Raw genomic sequence first — 22,977 nt, forward strand, 5'->3', positions numbered from 1 at the left:
CAAAAATGTATGATGGTACTATTCGTACAATTCAAGGGGTGCGACATGTAAAGAACTTGAAGAAGAATTTATTGTCTATTGGACAATTAGATAACCTCGGGTGTATTATCCATACTAAAGGTGAAATCTTAAAGATGGTGAGCGGGAATCTAGTAATAATGAAAGTAAAGAAGATCATGCAATTTTGTATGTGTTTTTGGGAGATGCATAGGAAGAAGCGAATGCAAAAATTGCATCAATAATTTAAGAAGAAATATTAATGATGTGGCGTCGTAGACTTTGTCATATCTCAAAGCAAGGTCTGGAAATTCTTGCGAAAGGTAATCTCTTACCCAGGGTGAAAGAGGTTGATTTACCTTTATGTGAGCATTGTGTGATAAACAAACAACATAGATTAAAGTTTGCCAGAGTGACTACCAAAAGCAAATACATATTAGACTTGATTCACTTTGATGTGTGGGAATCATCGTATTATCCCTCGGAGGAGCAAAATATTTTGTATCATTCATTAATGATTACTCTAGAAGATTGTTGGTGTAAACGATAAAGAGAAAGTTAAATGTGTTTTCATTATTTAGGAAAATCAAAACATGAGTAGAACTTGAAATTGGGAAAATAATTAAGTGCTTGAGGACAAATAATGGAGGAGAATATGTAGATGAAGTTTTTTTAGCATTGTGCAAGCTAGAGGGTATTATGAGAAATTTTTTTGTTCCACATACACCTCAACAGAATTGTGTAGAACAAAACTTTGTTGGATAAAATAAGAGCTATGTTGAGTACAACCGGAGTGGCTAAGTCTTTCTAGGCAAAAATAGTTAAAACCGTTTGTCATGTGATAAATCAATCACCATCAACAATAGGTTTAAAGATAATGGAGATTTGAAATGGTAGACCGACTGATTATTCTTCCTTACATGTATTTGGTTGTCTTGTATACATGATGTACAACTCTAAAAAATAAGAAAGTTGAATCCAAAATCTAGGAAATGTATATTCTTGGACTATGCTGATAATGTGAAATGGTATCGTTTGTGGAATCCAACTCTGCACAAGGTTGTTATTAGAAGGGATGTAGTTTTTGTAGAAAATGAATTGCAAAATAACCAGACAAATGACAACTTTACAAAGGGAACTACAATAGTACTGATAGAGAAAAAACTTTCGAATAATTCTTTTGAGTTAGACCAGGAGCATGAAGAACAAGAGCCAAATGAAGTCAATAATGGAGGGCATGAACATGAGAAAATGTTAAAGCATCTTAGCACTCACAATATGTTACGAAAAAACATGATGTATATTGTCTTCTAAATGAAGAAAGATAGCCTTCAACTTTCCAAGACGTTGTGAGTGGTTTAGATGCTTCATTGTGGATGACAATGATGCAAGAAGAAGTAGAAGCCCTTGACAAAAACAAGACCTAGAAGATCTTTGAAGTTCCAAAAGGTAATAAATCCATTGGTTAGAAAGAAGACATTAACTTCAATGATGAGATAATCTCTCTAATTATTAGATTGACAACAATTAGAGTTGTTTTATCCTCGTGTGCTGCATTTGATTTGCATATTGAGCAATCAAATGTAAAAACTAATTTTCTTAATGGAGAACTTGAAGAGGAAATATATATTCTCAAACTAGAAGGCTTTAAAAAACAAGAAAACTTGGTTTATAGGTTGACCAAATCTCTATACATTCTAAAATAGGCGCCTAGGTGTGGATACAAGAGATTTGATTCCTTTATTAGTAGCCTTGGTTACAACAGACTAAGTTCAAACCATTATACTTATTACAATAGGTTTGATGAGAATGATTTTATCATCTTATTATTGTATGTGGATGACATGTTGGTGTAGGCCCCAAGAAAGCTCGAATCCTAGAATTGAAGGCACAATTGGCTAGGGAGTTCGATATGAAGGATTATGACCAACAACTAAGATTTTAGGGATGCAAATTCATCGAGACAGAAAAGATAGGAAGATCTGGCTTTCTCAAAAGAATTACTTACTAAAAATATTGTGGAGCTTCAAAATCCAAGATTATAAGACAAATTAAACCCCATTTTCTACCCATTGTAAGTTATTCTCAAGTATGAGTCCTAGCAATGAAGCATAAAGGATGGATATGTCTCGAGTACCATATGCATTAATAGTGGTAAACCTTATGTATGTTATGATTTGTACAATATCAGACATTGCACAAGCAGTGGGATTTGCTAGTATATCCATGGAAAATTCAGGTGGAAGGCATTTGAGTGTTATTAAGAGGATCCATAGATACATCAAAGGAACCTTAGGTGTTGCATTATGTTTCAGAAGATTAGAATTAGTCTATAAAGGCTATGCTAGTTATGATTTTACATGTGATCTTGATAACATGAGATCTACTATTGGTTATGTGTTTACAAGGAAGCTACTTGGATTCAAAGATTGATTAATGGAGGAACTTGGGCATAAGCAACAAAAACTTGTTGTATATTATGACCGTTAGAGTGTCTTGCACAATGCAAAGAATTATGCCTTTCATTCCGGGACAAAGCACAAATGTACGCACTACCATTTTTTTCCGAGAAGTAGTAGGAGTGTGGATATACAAAAGATTCAACACCAATGAAAACTAGCAGATGTTATGACAAAGTCGGTTAACATTGATAAATTTATGTGGGTTTTATCTTACTATGACCTGTCAGGAAAATAAGCAACATGATGGTAAATAATAAAGTATGGTGTGAAAATTTGATTAATTTCATCAAAATCTTCAAGTGGTAGAATGTGAGAAAAGAAGTCTTACATATGGGAGAATTTACTTTAGTCGTTACTTTTCATGTTATAAAATGAGCATATTGTCTCCTTAGTATGCGATAAGTGTCATATTTCAGTAATATTTCATATTAAAAGACAATCACTTATGAATATTTATTGATAAAATAACTATAATTTAACCCATAATTTATGAATTCAAACATTTTTACATATTTTGTGATTATAATATGAATAAGAATGATTTATTCCCAAATTTATGTTAATTTCAGGATTCTATGGGAAAATGTAGATGAAATGGCTAAAGGAGAATAGACAATATGAAAAGGAAAAGCTGGAATGCTAAAAAACTCACCCAAACTTGCTTGAGCTAGAAGCACTCCAGAGGAACTCACCCAAGCGAGTCCAATCTCACCCACGCGAGATCACTCCAGAGAGGTTGGGCTTTTTCTCGTCCAACTCGTCCAAGCAAGTTGTAACTCGCCTAGGCGTGAAGTCACATAGCCCAAGGCCAATTAAGTTAAATATAAGGCGTGAGGCATAACCCTAAACATCATTGGGAGAATAAAAGGAGATATAAAACCCTAGAGGAGACAATTGTCAAGGAGAAACATCATGAATTTTATTTTCTTGCTTTCCATGCTTGTAATGGCCAACATGAGTGGCTAATTCTATCATTTGGGATTGTGAGTAATATGTTCAAACTCATTGAGGTGATATTTAAACATAATAGTTTGTTCTTGATTGATGATTGGTATTGTCATTTTATTCTTAATGCTTGTTTTATCATGATTTTGATCCTTAGATTTGACTGAAAAGTACTTTTAAGCATCTGACCTAAATGATAATGCTTAACATATTTGAATGCTAGGAATGAATTTGAAATGTTAATTGCTATAAACATCTGCTTGTAACAATAAGGAGTTTTTATAAATATGCGAATAATCGATATTTAGGAGACTATCTTAATAATTTTATATGCAAAGAATCGATTATATGAGCATCAATATCAATCAAAGATAGAATATTACATGTTTTTCAAAATACAAAAGAGTGAGAAGGATGAACCCGAATATCAATTTTCCCAATAAAATCAAACAACTCTTTAATTTGCTTTATTTACATTCTTGCAATCTCATACACAACAAACATCCAACAAACTTTTACTTATTGTTTTCTATTTAGTGAATTTTATACTTGAGAATTCGACTATTCCTTGTGAGTTCAATATTCGTCCTTAGGGACAATTAGGTTTAGAGTTACTCATATTTTTCGTGAAGGGAATGCATGTGCTAATAAGTTGGTTAATTTAGAATTTATTCATAAAGAATCATTTTATTGGTATAATAGACTTTCATCTACTCTATTCTTATAATTCTTTATGAATAAGTATAGTCTACCTATGTATCGTTTTTTTAACATACGAGTTTTGGTATAATCCCCCCATATTTTTGTATTTTGTTTATTTATTATTTTTTTTATAATACTTTTTTTTCATGTGATGACAGATGATTGTTGTTAGTTGAGGTGTCAACCTAACTGAGATGTCAAGTTGCATAATGATAACTAACATAAAAACTTTCATATATAAAAAAAAAAATCCTTAATACCAATTATTTGATTGAACGCTTGTCACTAAGTCAAAAACTATAATTGATAGTCCAGACACAACCCTTTCTATTTAAGAACGTAACTCAAACATTCGATTCAATTGTGACTTAATTCACCTAATTTACACCATTCAACAATTTTTGGGTTTTTCAAATTTCTTCAGTTTTTAACCTACCTAATGTCTTATAATTCACCAACTTCTTGTCCTTTTTTATTTTCTTAATATTTAACTAAACTTTAATTTCAAAGTCTCACTCACCAATAATTCGGTCAGTTTAATTTTCATTAATTAGTTGCCATCTTAGTTGGTTCCCGTTAATGTAAAGCTCCAACTTTAGGATATGCCAATACAACTATTCTTTTCTTTTCAGTACTTTTTTTCTTCTTCTGATTTTATCTCCATAATAAATATATATTTATTGGGGTGAAAATAATCTATTTATGTAAGAGCAACCATAACATAAGATAAATTAAAATATATAAGTTTTATGCAACGTTAAATTTCTAAAAGATTTGTGAACTAAAATCAAATTAGAAAACTTCATAATACTGCATAACCATAACCTGATGATATAATTATCAAGCAAATTGATAAAAAAATTGGTATGAGTATCATAGTTATTGAAAAAACTTAAAACTTTCAGTGAGTTTCATTTGGATGATAATTGTGATGACTTTTTTTATTTTATTTAATTTTATTTCATGTGACTGATAATATTATAATTATAATATAATTGATGAAAAGATAGTAGCAGAAATTCTTAGATGTGAAAATAAAATTGGCAGACAATAGGAGAATAAGAGCATTGGAGTTACCGTCAAAAATAGAGAAACAACATTGGAGTTTCCTCAAATCCCATCCTTAATCGCTCGCTGCCGAAGATCATTGTTGGCCCCTCTCTTTCTCTGCGATGCATTCATTTATTCCTTCTTCTCCACCGCTTCATTTATATACTACGAAGCCATAATCTCAACACATTTAATCACGCATATTCTCTTGTTGGTGTTCCACACATATACTTGCTTCTTCTTCGTCTTCTTGTAAATGGCGAATGCATCTGGGTTCTTCACGCCTTCGGTTCCCCACTTCAGAGTCAAGGTTCGGCCTTTCGCTACTGCCATTGGATTCTCCGCCAAAGTCGTTTGCTTTGGAAATATCGAAGGAGCTGACAAACATGCTACTTCCAAATCTTCCATACCCAGGTCGCTTTTTACCCTCTGCTTGATCTATTTCTGTTAAAGTTTCGATTTTGAATCACACCCAACTCGGTTTTCTTTGCCATCTGTTGAGGCTAGCACCATTTTTGACTTTGAAACGTTGGTTCTAGTTCTAGGTTTGTTAATGCTGTTTGGGATCACAATAATTTTTTTGTTTGTTTTTCCTATCATTCGTATAATTGAAGTGTGCAGGCTTGTCAGCAAAGGGTGCAAGTTAGTTGGATGTGGCTCTGCTGTGCCAGCTCTTGAGATTTCTAATGATGAGCTTTCGCAAATTGTGGATACTTCTGATGAATGGATATCTGTTCGAACCGGGATTCGTAGACGACGGGTTCTTTCAGGTTAGTCATTGCCAATGCGTTAGTGATTAGTCCAATGTTTCATTCTAGTGCTATGAACGGATAGGTAGGTACAGTGGTTAGGATTTGATTAGATTACACTGCCTGCTTTGCTTGCAATTGAAAATGCAGCATGCCAGGTGTGTGCTTGCTTGTACTTTAAACAACCGTGTTCAATACTTTATTGTAGTTGCTTGTGTTTTTATCTAATGATTGAAATGGGAAGTCTAGGGATTTCAATACTTCAATCGTATGTCATGCAAAATCATGGAAAAGAGAATTGTGTCAACGATGTTATGAGTCATACTTTTACTGAGGAGTAGAACAAACACAGCTTTGGGGGTGAGGGCAGGGGAGTTAATGGTGCTGCTCCAATCACTTTCGTCTTTTATTGTGACTTATGTGCTCCATTAATTTGCGACAAATCAATTATAAACACCTAGCCTTTTAACGTCAGCCAATTTCATACCATTTATTAGGTGTTGGAAAAACCAGCTTAGTTGTTGATTTCCTATATCAGACAGATCAGTGTTGCAATGAATCTGTGTCTAGTTGCTTTATGGCCATCAAATTCAAAGTGATGTGGTGCAATGGAACTGTTTTGTCCACTTGTCACAACTGGCGTTTCATAAACTGCTGATTTCATAGTCATAGAAAATGATTTTTAAGCTTAACTTAACCCTTGCTAGGATACCATCTTATTAATGGAATAATATAGTTCAATTCCAAACAACGTCAAGGCCAAGATCCAGGATAAGGAGGGTATTTCCCCGAACTAGCATAGGTAGATCTTCATTGGGAAACAACTTGAGGGTGGGAAGACCCTTGTTGACTATAACATTCAGAAGGAGTCTACCCTTTACCTTGTCCTCCGTCTCACGGGAGGAATGTAGATTATCGTTTAGACTGTTGTGGTTAAGACTCTTACGGGTAAGACCATTACCCTTGAGGTGGAGAGCTCTGAAACCATTGACAATGTGAAGTTGAAAATTTAGTACAAGGAGGGCATCCCACCGGACCAACAAAGGTTGATCTTTGCAAGGAAGCATTTGGAGGATGGGAGGACCTTGCTAATTACAATATTCAGAAGGGGTCCACCCTTCATGTTGTCCTGTGTCTTTGTGGGGGCTAGGGGAGATATCGGTTTGATGTTAGATGGTTCCTGAACATTTAAAAGATTGCGATGTGAAATGGGTCCTTATTGAACCTTTAATTAAATTTGGTTTATGTTGGGCTGTATTGTCCTCATTGATAAGATGGCATTGAAGTTAGGGTTGAGTTAGATTTAAAGTTCATTTTCTAAGATAGTATCAGAACCTATCCTAGTGAGGTTTGTTGGGGTCTATCATGCTACTCGCTATTGGACTATTACTGGACAATCCACATACATCTAGTCTCATGCTCAAAAAGTTCTATCCTCGGCATGAGAGTGTGTGTTGGAGATCCTACTTTGAATAGAGATATGACTAAATTATAGTACCACCTCACAAGTTGGTTTTGTAAGATGAATTAGGTTTAAAGTCTACCTTCTTAGAAGGAACTATTATTTAAAAAGAAAACAGAAATTATGCTTGGCCTCCAGCCTCAACAATCTTCTAGTTCTTTCATCAATAGGAACTGGTTAAATCTTTGGTGGATCATGGATATTAGAATCTTGATTCAAATGAACTATTGCTTCTAAAATTTACCAACTAGGACACCTATGTTGACAAGAGTAAAAATCACAACAAAAGTAAATGCTTTCTGAATATGGAAAACAAATAAACAAGGTCAGTCCATCTCTGATAAGCTACAGCTTAAGAATACATTTTTGTCAAGATGTCCAGGCAAGTCTACCAAACAACTTAGCCTCTTAAAAACTAACTGCAACTAAGAGATACCCTTTTCCCCTTATCCATCACGATAAAGAGTTAAGCTAACCCGTAACCATCATATACACAGCTCAGCCGCAACCATGTGCCATAAGGGGAGGCAGTCTAGTACTAACCACTCTGACGAAATTAGTGGAAATTGAGTCATCAAATCATTTTAATGCAATTTCTATTGTAGAAAACCACAAATAACTTATCTGTATGTATTCAACATAAATCTAACAATACAAGTGTATTCAGGCACCAAATACAAACATATCCGAGTGATCCATCCCATAGTGCATTCATCCTACCTGATCTAACACGGTGAGCGGAGGACTTATGAAGAAACCTTCATCATTACAATTCTATCTGCCATGCCCTTATCTTTTCTTCCTTGATTTGCTGTATACATGGAAGATGGAGAATGGGAGAACTAAATGGATATGGTGGAAGGTCCATCTCCATCTTAACAATATCCCCAATATCTAGCTGCAGCTCTAGAAGCAAGTGAATTCCAAATTCATAAAAATGCTCGCTTTATCCTTCTTGTAATCTTCTTTCAAGCTCATTCTCTAGTTCTATAATGTTGCCAGCTTGAACCTAGTGTGTATACCAACTTATTAAGTTAGCTTTCTCTAGTATCATGTGTGATGCAAAAACATGTTTTAGTCTCGTGCCTGACACAATGACGTGGACCATTACACACAATTATAAGAAATAAAACTCCAAAACTATACATATCTCCCATCATATTCTGGTGCGACATAACTCAGTGTTCCTCTCATGCTAGTTGTGCTGCCGAGCTTGTGGCTGAAAAAATCTCTACTTCTCCTCTCCCTTTTTGATGGAATAAGTGCTTCTTTGTCCAGTCTCTTCTGAAGCTGAACTCCCCATCTTGATCACTCTCATTATCACCCTTGATAGAGAGATGGTTGTCGCCAATATTGAAGAACTTACTGAAGTGTTGGGATTGAAGTTGAAAACAGACCCAAGAGAACCATAGTCAGGCCCATATGTTATAGAGATTAAATTTTTTATGATTCTTAGTTTGTTATATTTGTTTTGCCGCATGTGTATTCTGTTATTCTGTTCCTCCTTTTACGGGCAATGCTTGATGTATTGAACCCATATATACGCCTTGAACAGAAATGAAGGGGCAGAGAAAATATCAGTAGATTTCAATTCTGTTTTTAGAGGTTCCTTGTCCTTGAAACCAAGGATTGTTTTCTGTGTTCATCTCAATTTGGTGAGGGCAGACGACACTTGTTCTCCTCATTAGGAAGAAACTGTGAAAATCTTACCCGAAATCAATCAGACAGACCTTTCAGAAAAAGTTGATTCCATTCTCAACCAACTATCCACCCTTGCCATTACCCAGCCTTCTTCATATCAACCCTCCTCTCCATTCTTTTATGTCTGCAAAGTTTCAAACTTGTATCCAACTAAAAAATGGAGCATTTTCAAGACTTTCTTGCACTAAGTATGTCTTATATTGGGGTGCAATAGCATCATGGTCTTTTATCATTAGGACTTGAATTTTATGTCGCTATTTTCTCATGAACACTGTTCTTTCTAACATCCCAATCAGTGTTTGGTGGACAAATATGACTCCTGTCCACCCTATAACATAGTTTTTACTACATAATTCTTTACTTCCTTCTATTCTCCAGTACCAGTTCAAATAGGGACTCCTGCAAGCTTCTATTTGGCATATACTCATACAGCAATTTCCACGTTGTAACCAAAAAGGGTCATCAGAAATGGCGACTTTAATCCTCCAAGAATCTGCAGCTCTTTTTGAGGCTTTTTACTGGGAAACAACACGTGTAATGGCAATCAACTTGCCCTTTTTAAGTATTCATCTGAAAACAGTGCCCGAGCCACCTTTTGTATGAGTGGTTGTGATCCAAGGTGCTTTTGACTGAAGAGAAAGTTTTGAAGTAAAATGATTGGTTGGGATCAGATAGACGAGGGAGAGAAAAGGAAAGGGATGCTAAATACAAGTGAAAGTGTCATACTTTTTGTACTTGGGGGAACTTTACATTATAGTTATTATTAGGCATTTCTGATATTGGTTGAACTGTTGAAGCATGAAGATGAGATGTGACTCAAGAGGTTTTCTTTTATGTGCTTTTATTTTTGTCTCATATGCCTTCACCATGCCACATGCAATTTAGGCTAGTCACTGGCAAATGGCAGTGGCATTAGTCCCATCTTTCATTCTAGTATAGTTGCTAGAAACAGATGATAGGTACAGTACATTGGTTAGAGTTTGATTTGATTACGCTGCTGATCTCAACTTAGTCTCTTTATGATAAATTGGCAAGGCAAAGTTTAGCATCTCAAGAGGGTGAAGCTTCAATTTATGTTGCTTTGCCTTCTGTATAAACCCAATTCTTGTTTTCAAAAGATAATCCTGTCGAAACTTGTTTGGTTTTGGAAGTTTTATAGTATAGTGATGTGCTTGCTTTCTGTTGCTTGATGCTGTGTTTGCAGGCAAAGATAACTTGACAACTTTAGCAGTAGAGGCAGCTAGGAAAGCACTTGAGATGGCAAAGGTAGACTCTGATGATCTTGACCTAATATTGCTGTGCACATCAACACCAGAGGATCTTTTTGGTAGTGCTCCACAGGTACGGGTTAAGATGTATTGTGTTGAGAATAATTCTCAATTCTGCTGTCGTCTTTACCCTTTCCTTGTAATCTCTGTGTGTGTGTGTGTATACATAGCCACATGTTAAGGATTAGTGGCATATTTGAGCAATTATGATGCTGCAAAATTGCTCCAGAAAGGATTATAGTATATTATTGCACTCTTGTCTCTCCAAGATTGGGTATCTCTTTTCATTTATGAAATTTCCAATAATTTTATTGTCTTTACAACTTGCAGATTTCAAAACAACTTGGCTGCAAAAGAAATCCATTGTCTTATGACATTACAGCTGCATGTAGTGGATTTGTCTTGGGTTTAATATCAGCTGCTTGTCACATTAGGGGTATGAATTGGTTGTTTTTATTGGCTTAATAATTCCTAAATATGGTGAAAATAACCATTGCTCTTTATTGTGTAAATGCAGGAGGTGGATTTAATAATGTTCTAGTTATTGGAGCAGACGCTCTTTCACGATATGTTGATTGGACTGACAGAGGGACTTGTATTCTTTTTGGGGATGCTGCTGGTGCTGTATTGGTACAGGTAATTATATATCTTCCTGGCATTTTTGAACATTGTGGCAAATGTCAGTTAGAAATTTGTATCTTGTTTCTTGACTATTACACTTAGCTTTGTTGGTTATGTTTGTCTTATCTTTATTTAAAGTTCAAAATTGCAAATATAATATCAGATAATTTTCTGAAAAGAAGTCTTCCGTCCTAAATCCTCTCTAGATTTTATTGTTTCTTAAGAAGGACAATGAACTGATACTTTTTATTCATGAAGAAGTCATTTATAGTTAAGGGATATAAATTGACGCCTTTGCTCTGGTACCATCATTGCATTGCAGGGCTGCAACAGTGAAGAAGATGGTTTATTAGGTTTTGATTTGCATAGTGATGGCAATGGTCAAAGGTTTGTGCTTCTCACATTACTCAAAAGAGTTTTTGTCTTCCTATAAGCTATGTAACTAAGCACAGACTCTTCCTTGGAGTAGGCACTTGAATGCTGGCATTAGAGAAAACGAGTCAGGTAATGCATTGGAATCAAACGGTTCTGTGTTTGGCTTTCCTCCGAAGCCATCCTCATATTCATGCATTCAAATGAACGGCAAAGAAGTCTTTCGCTTTGCTGTGAGATGTGTACCACAGTCAATTGAATCTGCCCTTGAAAAAGCTGGTCTCCCTGCTTCTAGCATCGATTGGCTACTTCTCCATCAGGTACGCTGAAATTATCTATATAATCACTTTTGCTAAGTGGTAAGATTAATTTTGTGATGTTACATTCACTTAGGGTGCCTTACTTGATAATAAGTGCAGGCAAACCAGAGGATTATTGATGCAGTTGCCACTCGGTTAGAACTCCCCTCAGAAAGGGTGATATCAAATTTGGCTAACTATGGTAACACAAGTGCAGCTTCCATTCCCTTGGCTTTAGATGAAGCAGTTCGAAGTGGTAAGGTTAAGGCAGGCCAGACTATTGCAACTGCCGGCTTCGGCGCCGGTCTGACATGGGGTTCAGCAATTGTTCGTTGGGGCTGAATGCTTTTCTTTCACACCAGACTTCCAAATAGAGAAGAAGTTCAGTTGCAAGTGCAGCTATCCAAATGCTCCACATTCTTACACATTTGTAGAAAATGGGTTTTGGGGAATTTACCTGAGGATACATATCATTAACATCCAACACTCCCTGAACTTGTCCCTTTCTTTTTCTCTTCAATTTATTGTCTTCACTTCACTTTCTCCTTGGTGTACTTTTTTTTCTCAAGTACCAATTTTTCTTTTAGGCATGTATTTGTCATTCAGATTTATTCTAAACGAGGCTCACTATTTTATGTTTCTCAATGGTACTTGTAATTAAAATGCAGCATGCCAAGTGTATGCTTGCGTATACTTTAAACATCCTTGTCAACTATTATCTGTAGTTTCTTTACAGTTTTTTCTGATTTCAACATTATTTCATCAATTTTAAAAACACTTTTTTTTCCAAAAACATGATCTTGTAGTTCATTCATCTTGGTTAAAGCTATGGGAAATCCAGACTATATACACCAGATAGTATAACCATGTTGACAAGAGTAAATTCAAAACAATAATAAATGCTTTCTGAATATGGAATACAAATAAACGGCAATTACTTCCTGCACCCAATCAATTGCTTCCTGCACCTGACAAACTCTTTTTAAAACTTCATTCTGCCCTTGTCTTTTTTAACATTTGCAATTGAAGCTTTCGGACGCCCATGTCTGTAGAAGGAAAATGGCTTACGGATATCATCATCTGGAATAGAGTTTTGCATTCTGGATGTACATATTCAGAAGAGTTAAATGTGTTCTGGATATGGGGATGTGGAAGTATACACACAACCTTTCGGACGAAGCCATCCGCAGCACATAAATCACTTTTGGATAAGAAAATCCAGAAGTCAAAAATCACTTCCGCATAAAAGTATCCGGAACGCACAAGGCATGTTAAAACTCACCTTCTCTTCTCCGGTAGTTTCGTTCTCTGTCGCTGTTGAACTTCCTCACAGACAATGTCTCAGTGACCACAACAATTGACATCCTTCTCTCCTGGGTTCGTGTTCATTGAAGGGCTCGTTCAAGTGAAGCTTCCGCTGCCTCATAGGAGAAATGAAAACGAGAGAATGGGAAAACGACGGTGGCTGCTAGATTGAGTGCGAGAACGAAAACGAAGGAGGCGGTGACGGCTGCTGCATTGCCTGCGAAAATGAAGAGGGTTGGGTGCTGTGATTGAGGGCAGATTTCACTTAACCTAATTTCAATTTCATTAAGGACATTTTAGTATTTTCGCATACACAATTGGGTCCAGTCTAAATTGATCGGGTGAAGGGAGAATCGGCTCAAATAAACAAGTCAATTTTCTTCTCGGAAAGATGATGGACTAAGTAAGAACGTGCTTCTATCAACAAGTCATGGCAAGCCTACCAAACAACTAAAAATTTGTTTAGATAATTTTTGAAAAGTTATTTTACGAAAATAAAATAAAATAGTTTTTTCATAAACTAAAATAAACTTATACATAATTTGTTTATCAACTCATGAAAAAAATTCTATAAATGATTTTGTCCTTATCTTATCTTTAAAAGTTTTTGTGAAGAAGTTTATTAACATAGACCTATTTTTTTAAGGATTAAATATGTTTCTTGTAATTAGTTTAAATTTTAGATCTCCTGGACACTTGTAATAAATAAATTATTGGAATGATGTATTGTTAAAATTTTTTACATGACAAACAAATTTTAAGTATGAACTACAATGAGTACTTGTAATAAATAAATTATTGGAATGATTTATTGTCTTTTTTTACGTAACAAACAAATTTTAAGTATGGACTAGAATGAATACCTGTAATAAATAAATTATTAAAATGATTCATTGTCAAATTTTTTATGTGAGAAACAAATTTTAAATATGACTAGGATGGATACTTGTAATAAACAATTATTAGAATGTATTTATTGTGAATTTTTTTATATGACAAACAGATTTTAAGTATGGACTAGGATGAGTATTTGTAATAAATAAATTAAAACAATAATTTATTGTCAATAATTTTTTCATGTAATAAACAAATTTTAAATATAGATTAAGATGTTAAAATATATTAAAGAAATATTTAAACTTTTTTTAAGCATATGTCATTATATTTGTGAAAGTTGCAACACTATAAATATCAGCCTTCTCTATGATGGATTATATGTCATGTGATGTCAATTACGTGGATTTAGAATTATTCATAGCCATATTTTATAGAAAGAGATTATGACATTTGACCTCATGGGATATATGGGACATTATGACATATATGGGAGATAGAGAAAGTTTTAACAAAATTGAAAAAGATGTATCATATATTTGATTTATTTCACTCCTGTTTATTATCTATACCAATGAAACACTTTTTTATTCATAAAACTGTCGCGTGTCACTGTTAAAATAAAATATATAAATGATCAAATGAAAACGATATTTAAATATATGATTAACCATATGTTCCAAATGTAATTAATTATAAGAGGATGAATACTTTTATATTTTTAAAGTTTTACACAACAACATTTGAAATTATGTACAGTCAAAATTCGTATATAACATCAAAAATTTGTATGTAAAACATAATTACATACGAATTACATACAAGTAAAAATCCATATATAAAACTGTCGTAAATAAGTATTATATACGGATTTTGGATTCATATATAATTACATACAGATTAATATATATGTAATATCCGTATGTAACATAAGATAAGATGATGAATACTATTACTATTTTTAAAGTTTTACACTATAAGAAAATTTGAAATTACATTTGTATGTAAGATCAAAAATTTGTATGTAAAACAAAGTTACATATAGATTACACACGAGCAAAAATCCATATATAAAACTGTTATAAATAAATATTAGATACGGATTTTGGATCCATATATAATTACATACGAACTAATACAAACTAATAAGTAATATATGTGTGTAACAATTTTTAGTTTTTTAAATTAAATTTGTAATGCAACATGATAATTATATCCTTGTGTGTTTTCCATGGATAGAAATTGAACACATTTATTTAATGTTTGTGAGAATTCATATATGTCACTCAATTGAGTTGGACCCTTGATTATTGACTTATATCTTTATCCTTGTTTTTTAAATAAAAAACTAAACAAAAAGGGAATTAACGATTTAATGAAGGCACAGTGAGTGATTTAGTTGCAGAAGAGCATGCATGTGAGAAGGTCCCACTCATTCACAACCATTAACACCCACAAATTCTATTCTCTAATAATTTTCACCACCAAACTATTCTACATGACGTAGAAGCTTTTTATTTATTATGGAATTTCCCTAATTCACTATTTGTGATAATGGAACTTCGATTAGCTCAACAAAATTTTATATAATATACCATTTTTTAATACATAAATCATTTCTTAAGTAATGTGTGAAGTCAAAATACCTTCTTATTATTTGGACTCAAAAATCTTATCTATTTTCAAATAAAGTAATACTTTGGGTTATGAGTTTATGCAAAAACTCGTTCTATTTTGTATTTTTTTTTATTGATATTTAGAATTTGTGGAGTGTATGAGGTTGCTTTCTTAAATTATTTGTTAAATGTAGTTAGGGCAAAGAATTTTAGTTAGTTTGAAAATTTTGGCCGAAGTAGATATTGTGTACCATGTATAAGGATTGAACTATTCGGAAGTGGTTTTTATTAATTTATTTTTTATTATCGATAAAAAAAAAAGTTTAATATAAAATTGATTTTTTTTTCTTAGTAGTGTCACTTTTTCTTTTCATATTCTATCACATAATATTTTTATAAAATTTATGGGCTATTACAAGATATAGATATGGAGGTGCAGGAAAACCTTGAAGAAACAAATAAAATTTTTGTCCCATTAATTTTGTTTATAATTCAAATGTTATGTTTTGTCCTATCTTATGTTCCAGCTTCGTATCAATAATGTTGATTGAAGAAATAACTTGAAAGATAAGATATAATTAATAATGGCATGATACGTGTCGAGCTTCTGAAACTTTGAAGTGTGAAATTAGGTGCTGATGGTGCATGACCACGATTTTCTCCTATTCAAACTTTCTTCTGTATTCCACCACATATTAATAAGGACACCTTATTCAGAATTAATTATTAAATAGTTCATTTTAATTTAAGATATATAAAACTTCAACTCAACATTTTCTATGGAAAACTTAGCCCTCTTCATAGAGAATGTTATGAATGTTTTTAGATGCAGATTAAAATAGAAAAAATAAATAAAATACTGTGCTTCTGTATAATATGTATTATATATTAAATTATTATTTTCGGATGCTAAAAGAATATTATAATACTTGACAAAGGAGTAACAATAATACTGCAATTTTCTAAAGACTCCAAAGTTTAAATTACAGAATAAAAAATTAATTAAAAAATTAATTTTAAATTTAACTCAATCTTATAAAGCTAAAGCTAAAGTAAAATTTGTATTTATTTATATTATAAAATAATTTTATTTCTAGTTATATGATGACATCTCCAATAAAAACATATTAAAATGATTATTAAAAGTTATATTAATAATATGCTTTTTAAATTAACTTGTTAAGTTGATATAAACATTTAAAACTAAGCTCGTAGTATTTTTATTAAAACAATGAAAAGAAGGTAATGAGTGTTAAACCAACAGATTATACAATTTTTTCATAAAAAACGAATAATAGATTTTTAAAACTTACTTTTTTTTATAAAATATAAAAAAATAGGGGAGGGGGAAGGAATTATTTGAGTAGGCAATTGAAAGAAACAATAATTATAGCGATGAATTAAATAAAAATATAATAATTAAAGATTAACCCAAAAAATCTTAAAACCTAGACACAAAATTACACTTAATAATAACTAAATTATTTAAATTTTATAAAAAAAATTGTTAACTAATTTATATCAATTTAAAAATTATTTATCAATATTAAAAATTAATATTTTTTTCTAGAATAATATCTAATTTAGTTAATATAGCAACTAATTTTTTTTTTTCAAAATTAATTTTTTTTAATGATTTTTTTTAGTGTTCTAATTCTGTGATTCTATTAATAATTGTAATAGATTGTATAGGTTTAGAAATGCTACTGGTGTGGAAATAGAAATCAAACAAATCCAAAGTCTTTGTAAGCCTTACTTTATAAGGTTTCTAGAGTGAACCTAAAACATTATATAAACAATATATAGGCTCCACAAGAGTGTCCAAATATAATAAAACATAAATAGTTTATAATAAAGACCAATAAGATAAAATATAAAAATTTGAATTATTCTAATTAATCTCTGTGGTCCACAAAAATGTTGTGCACTCTGTAGGAAAATGTAATGATTTCTGACTTCCTTTTTTTTTTCTTCTTGTTGATCTTAAAGAACCTTATTTTTTTTTCAAAGATTAATATTTCTTTTTCAACATAAAAAATAGAAATTAAATAGCAATATAAACTCCGAAATATAAAATATGTAATTTACAAAAAAAAAGTATATGCATGCATCTAAATACAGGGTAAATATGACTAAATGCAACACATCAATTAGAAACACATGTCAATTTAAAATCCTGTTAAGTCTTTTTTGTAAATATATAGTATATGTTTTAACTAGAATGTTTGGAATGTATTGTGTCTGATGCAAAATGCAATTAAAATGACAGAATAACAAACATTCCTGTTGTAAATACCACGTATTAGGAATGCCATGTATTTGTTCCATTCATAAATTCATAATATTCTTTTGCTATTCTTTTATAAAGTATAACATGTGTAGAATATTTCTTCTAGTCTGTTTGAAGATCCCACATCGATTAGAGATTAGAGCCTTTCATTGTATATAAGTGGGTGCAAACCTCAACCTCATGAGCCAGTTTTATGGGGTTGAGTTAGATTTAAAGTCCACTTCGTAATATGGTATCAAAACCATTTCGAACCTATCTTAGCGAGTATTTTGTTGGACTTATCAGGCCACCCGCTATCGGACCACCCATAATATGTGAAAAGTGACCTAAAATACAAAAGAATAAATAATAATGTTACTCCTTATGTAGTTTTAATTGTGAATTATGTGTGGGAGAAAGTTCCATTTGCTGACAATGCAAAATATATATGAATAATTGATTGATTTTTTTTTTTTAAAAAAAAACTTGTAAACATATAATAATCATTTTCATAAATTTTCTGAAATACTTACACAAATATCTGTGTGATAAATATAAACTGCAAATAAATTAAGTGTTGGAAAGACATTTTGTCTTGTACTATCTCATGTGGGTTGTATATTATGGGAAAGTGTTACAAATTAAATTTGAATGTAGTTGAGGACTTGTTTGGGGGCCCTTTGCTGGGTACCCTTCTAGGACACTTCTGACATTTGCCTCACTGGCACTCCCAATATCTTGCATTAGGTGTTGTGTTGTCCTACAATCCAGTAAGCAAGTCATTACTGTTTTGTATGAATTAATTTTTAAAGAAGATAAAGAAAATTAACTAATGTTTTCAGACACTTGTTAAGAGTTTCAAGATGATAAAAGTAAAAGGTTAAATACATTTTTTTTTGTTCTTTCCTTCTATGCTTAAAATGATATAAATCAGTATTTTATTTTAGTGTCATGTGACTTAGACAAGGTAATTCCCTTACAGTTTACCTTTTTTTTTTTTTATAGTTGTTAAGGGGTTAGTAAGAATAGTAAGACAAACTGTAAAATATAGGAGAGAGAGAAAAATAAATAAATATGTTGTAATTTGTACATTATACTAGGTGAGGACAACATTCACATTATTATTATTATAAAATGTATTTTAAGATGTTTTAAATTAGTATTAAGGCTAAGAGTGATTTTTTATAAGAGTAAATTGGGAGAAATAAGAGTTACAAATAATCAATTGAATCATTTTACTGCAATTTTGAATTGGTTCGAATTATTTGTTTGATAGATAGATTTAGGTATTTTGTTGGGTAGTGTCTTGTTAGGAGAGATGTATGTCGTTCACTGGGTTGGCTCCTAAAGTGAGTCATACTTATTTTTTTTTTTTTACTAATAGAAAAAACATTTTTTAAAACAATTTTGAATTGTGAAAAATTCACATTACCATTCACATATCTAGAAATTCCACTGTGAAGATGTGGGAAATTATGATCCCTAAAATATGAAAAAATTGTCAAAATGAAAAGGTAGACAATTATCATTTCCTAGTAGGGTTAGTATATGATTAAATATGTAATTACTATTATACCATTGTTCTTCTTATTTGCCATCAACGTCCCAAAACTGGTGTTAAAGACATTAAGAAAACACAAAGACAATTTTAGGGGAGAGATCATAAGAAAAGAAAATTGCATGAGTGAAATGCTAGATTTGTAATTCTTTTTTATGTAGGAGTTTTGGTTGAGGTCCTCCCATACTTGTTTATTCTTTTTTCTTCTTTTTTTCTTTTTTAATAATATATTTTTATATAATGACAGAACATCTAATATGAAGCTTTATTGGAAATGGTCGTAAATATGCAACAAAAGAAATATGAAGGTTAGGAATAAATGATGTAGAAGTATTTAATAATACACTTTTAGCAAGGTCGAAGTGGAGATATGCAACTGAAAACCATGGAATGTGGATGGAAATATTACAATATAATGGAGATTGGAGACAACTAAACAGAGCTACTAAATCTAAATATGAATCGGTGCGGTGAAGTGATTTAAAGAAAATAGCAAGATCAAAGGAAAATCTAGGCTAGTTTGATAATAATGTAAAATGAATATAAGGAAATGAAACACAAATTAAACTTTGACATGATAGGAAAAATGGAAAATAACTTATTTACAAAAATACCCTAGACTGTGTAATAACTCGAAATTAAAGCAAGCTTGGGTGTCAAAGATGAGTAATTGGAATCAAAATAAATGAGAATGGAAAATGATACGGAGGAGGGAATGACTTAAATTGGAAACACCATATGCCAATGTAATGATGCTAGAGTAATCACAAAATATTCCAACAAAACAGGGACATGATACATGACAGAGGTAGGGGAGGACACTATAGAATTTACACTTAACTATACATATAATATTATACAAAATAACAATAATGGGATCAATTGGACTTTTGCATATTAATATGAAAAATAAAAGCAATTCCAATTGCACTACATTTTGTAGGAAGAGTTTAGGGTTTAAAATTTAGGGTTTATGGAAAACAAGATTGAATTGTGTGGCCAAAAAAATAATTTAGAATATAGAGGGATTCAAATATCTTATGTGTGCATCGACTGAATAATCAATTCAACATTTATTTTATGAATGTAAGGTATCTAGTTTAACCTGTGCAATAAATAGATATGATTAACAACAATCCAACATAACAAAACAATACAATATTTTGATCAATTCTATATGTCCAAAATAAATTTTCTCATATTCAAAATGGTTCAAAATGGTGTATATGTCCGAAATCATGTATTCAAACTATACTATAATAGTACCTTAGAATGAGAAATTTTAACCCAAATCAACCCTAATTAGAGATGGAAAACATAATCTGATGGGCTCTAAAATAGTGTAGAATTTATTCTAGAATGTATAGATGCTATATTAGATACATTATGGCAACAATGGTTAGAAAACCTACAGTTCAAAGGAATTAGACTATCATATGAGAAGCTACAAATAACTAATGCAACAATATAATTACGAGTATGAAATAGGATCAATGCAATACACTTGGAAGGTAACAAATAAGGGTGTCAATTGTTTTATTGCACTTTTAAACTAATGATACTAACACCTAAAGGCAATAGTTCATTGTCTGCTGATCTTTCTTGTGTTTTTTTAAGGGATTATTTTCATGATAAAATACTTCACAAATATGGAAACATTCACCCTCTGAATCTAGGATTTCACAAGTCAATTTAGTATAGATTTTGTCTTTCTAAATATCGCAAGTTTTAATTTAATTCTTCAAATATTATCTTTTTATATTAAATTTTATAAATACTAAAAATGTAGTGATTTTTTTTTATCAGCACTAAAAATAATGTAGTGAGTAATATGACATTATCGAGACATGTCACAGCATATGTCCTTCCAAAGTAGTATTTGGCATGTCAAATATATTGTAGAGCATTAATTTCGAAAATATTCACCCTAGTTTATCTAATTCAATACTCTTAAATTTAAATTCAAAGCTTCATTTCCCATAAATATTTTTTATATTGTGTTTCTAAATACCATTTTTACAATATTATACCTTTTTATAATTTTAAATAATCTTATTTTTTAGTTTAGGTAATTCAATAAAAAAATTCTCTAATAAAGAAACTCACTAATTATTTTCTCTATACACAATTAACTTTCTGTATTAGAGTTTTTTTTTATCAGCAAATAACAATGAAATTAAATGAGCTTATTTTATGGGTGATCCAACCCTTATTCAGAAATTTAGATTTTAAAAAGTATCTATCCATCTACATATAAACCAATATGACTTCCTACTGTGTACCCCAACTCTATCAATTAAAGAGAAATAGAATATAAATTATCAATCCTTATAAAAATATTATATCGAGTGCATACATACCAAGAGTTCTAGACACCTGTCAGAAAATGAGAAATTAGGTGACAATATCTTTGATGAGATTTAAGACCAAAGCTTAACCTGTGTCAGGAAGAAAACTTCAAAATGGTCAACCACAACAATTATTTCTATGACTCTAAATCTCGCTAACCAACACAATTTACATGTTACCCATGATAAAATTAAACGAAGTAGACAAGTCCAGAATTTTTTCATTAGTAGAGTGCTCTTTCTCTCTAGAAACCAATTCCCAGGAAGAAGATAGTTTTAAGTAATTAACTTTTCACCTGAATCTCAAATCACTAAATCCATCAATTGCAACATTTAAGAGAGAGAAGTGTTTGAGGAGAAGGAAAGAGATTTGATTTGAGTGATTAATTTTACATTGTGTCTGTCTTGTTTTGAAAAGGAAAGAGATTTGTGGTGAAGGATTCTTAAATATCCCCATCCATTTATTATGAAGTTGAGGTAGCTAATAATGACATTCACACTCAACAACTTGAAAGAACCCTAAAGACAATCGTGTCACGTTCAAACACCAAGAGCAATGCCCTTTACCCTATATAATACTCTCTGATACAGGACACAGTTTCTGTCATAAATGATGAAGATGGACCACAGGTAGGTGATCTTCTTTCCAATTCATTTAGTTCAGTCCCATTCACAGTCACTCCTATTAAACATGTTTGTCTAGTACCCTGTTCTACCTTATTTTGAATAAACTGTTGATGGCCATAGGTTTCTCCACTTTGCAATAAATTACGTAAATTCCTGGAACCAGCATGTGAGATAGCTCGTACTACAAGAAAAATACAGTACAATAATGCACACAATACAAAGGGTGTCCCTTAATGTGGCACGTGTGCCCCATGTTAGGTCTATCTATTTACTACTTATTGAAACAATGTCTCACTTCTTAAGGGCTATATGCTTTTTCTAGTGCCAATTTCAAGTTTGACTTGGGAGGTAGAAGATCTGCAGCCGTAAATATAGCATGTTTTGTGGCTGTATCGTGCCTGATCAAGCACTTCATTTCGGGAAGTAAAGGTCCACATAACCTATATCTATATATGCATATATATATAACCTTAAGGAGGCTCTCATAATTGACCCAATTGAAGTTAGAGTTTAAATTTGTTAATTAATTTACTTGCTCTAGGCACATGCCTACTGCAGAATTTGATGGAATGTTAGTGGATTTTTTTATACTGTTAGCCAACAAGTGTAAATTATTTAAAAGAATTAATCTTCTTAAATAATGCATTCATTTAAGGATTTTAAGACTCAAAGTTAATAAGCTAAAGAAAATAGTAAAAATGAGGTTGGTCATATAAAATAAAGAGTATGATATAATGAATTCCAGTGAATAATGGGATATTAAAAGCTATTCAAGTGCTGACTTCACCCTAT

At 31.9% G+C, this 22,977-nt stretch overlaps 1 protein-coding gene across 1 annotated transcript; it reads left to right on the forward strand.

The window, feature by feature from the left end:
- Positions 1–5,117: 5,117 nt before the first annotated feature.
- LOC137824282 (beta-ketoacyl-[acyl-carrier-protein] synthase III A, chloroplastic) lies at positions 5,118–12,328 on the forward strand. The gene is made up of 8 exons (XM_068629856.1): positions 5,118–5,570; positions 5,778–5,926; positions 10,273–10,409; positions 10,667–10,772; positions 10,854–10,972; positions 11,280–11,344; positions 11,427–11,649; positions 11,749–12,328. Exons 1-8 carry the CDS (start codon positions 5,413–5,415, stop codon positions 11,968–11,970), a joined length of 1,179 nt encoding a protein of 392 aa, XP_068485957.1. The 5' UTR covers positions 5,118–5,412; the 3' UTR covers positions 11,971–12,328.
- Positions 12,329–22,977: the final 10,649 nt, after the last annotated feature.

Source organism: Phaseolus vulgaris, chromosome 8 (assembly GCF_000499845.2).
Source record: "Phaseolus vulgaris cultivar G19833 chromosome 8, P. vulgaris v2.0, whole genome shotgun sequence".
In the NCBI taxonomy this organism is placed as follows: domain Eukaryota; kingdom Viridiplantae; phylum Streptophyta; class Magnoliopsida; order Fabales; family Fabaceae; genus Phaseolus; species Phaseolus vulgaris.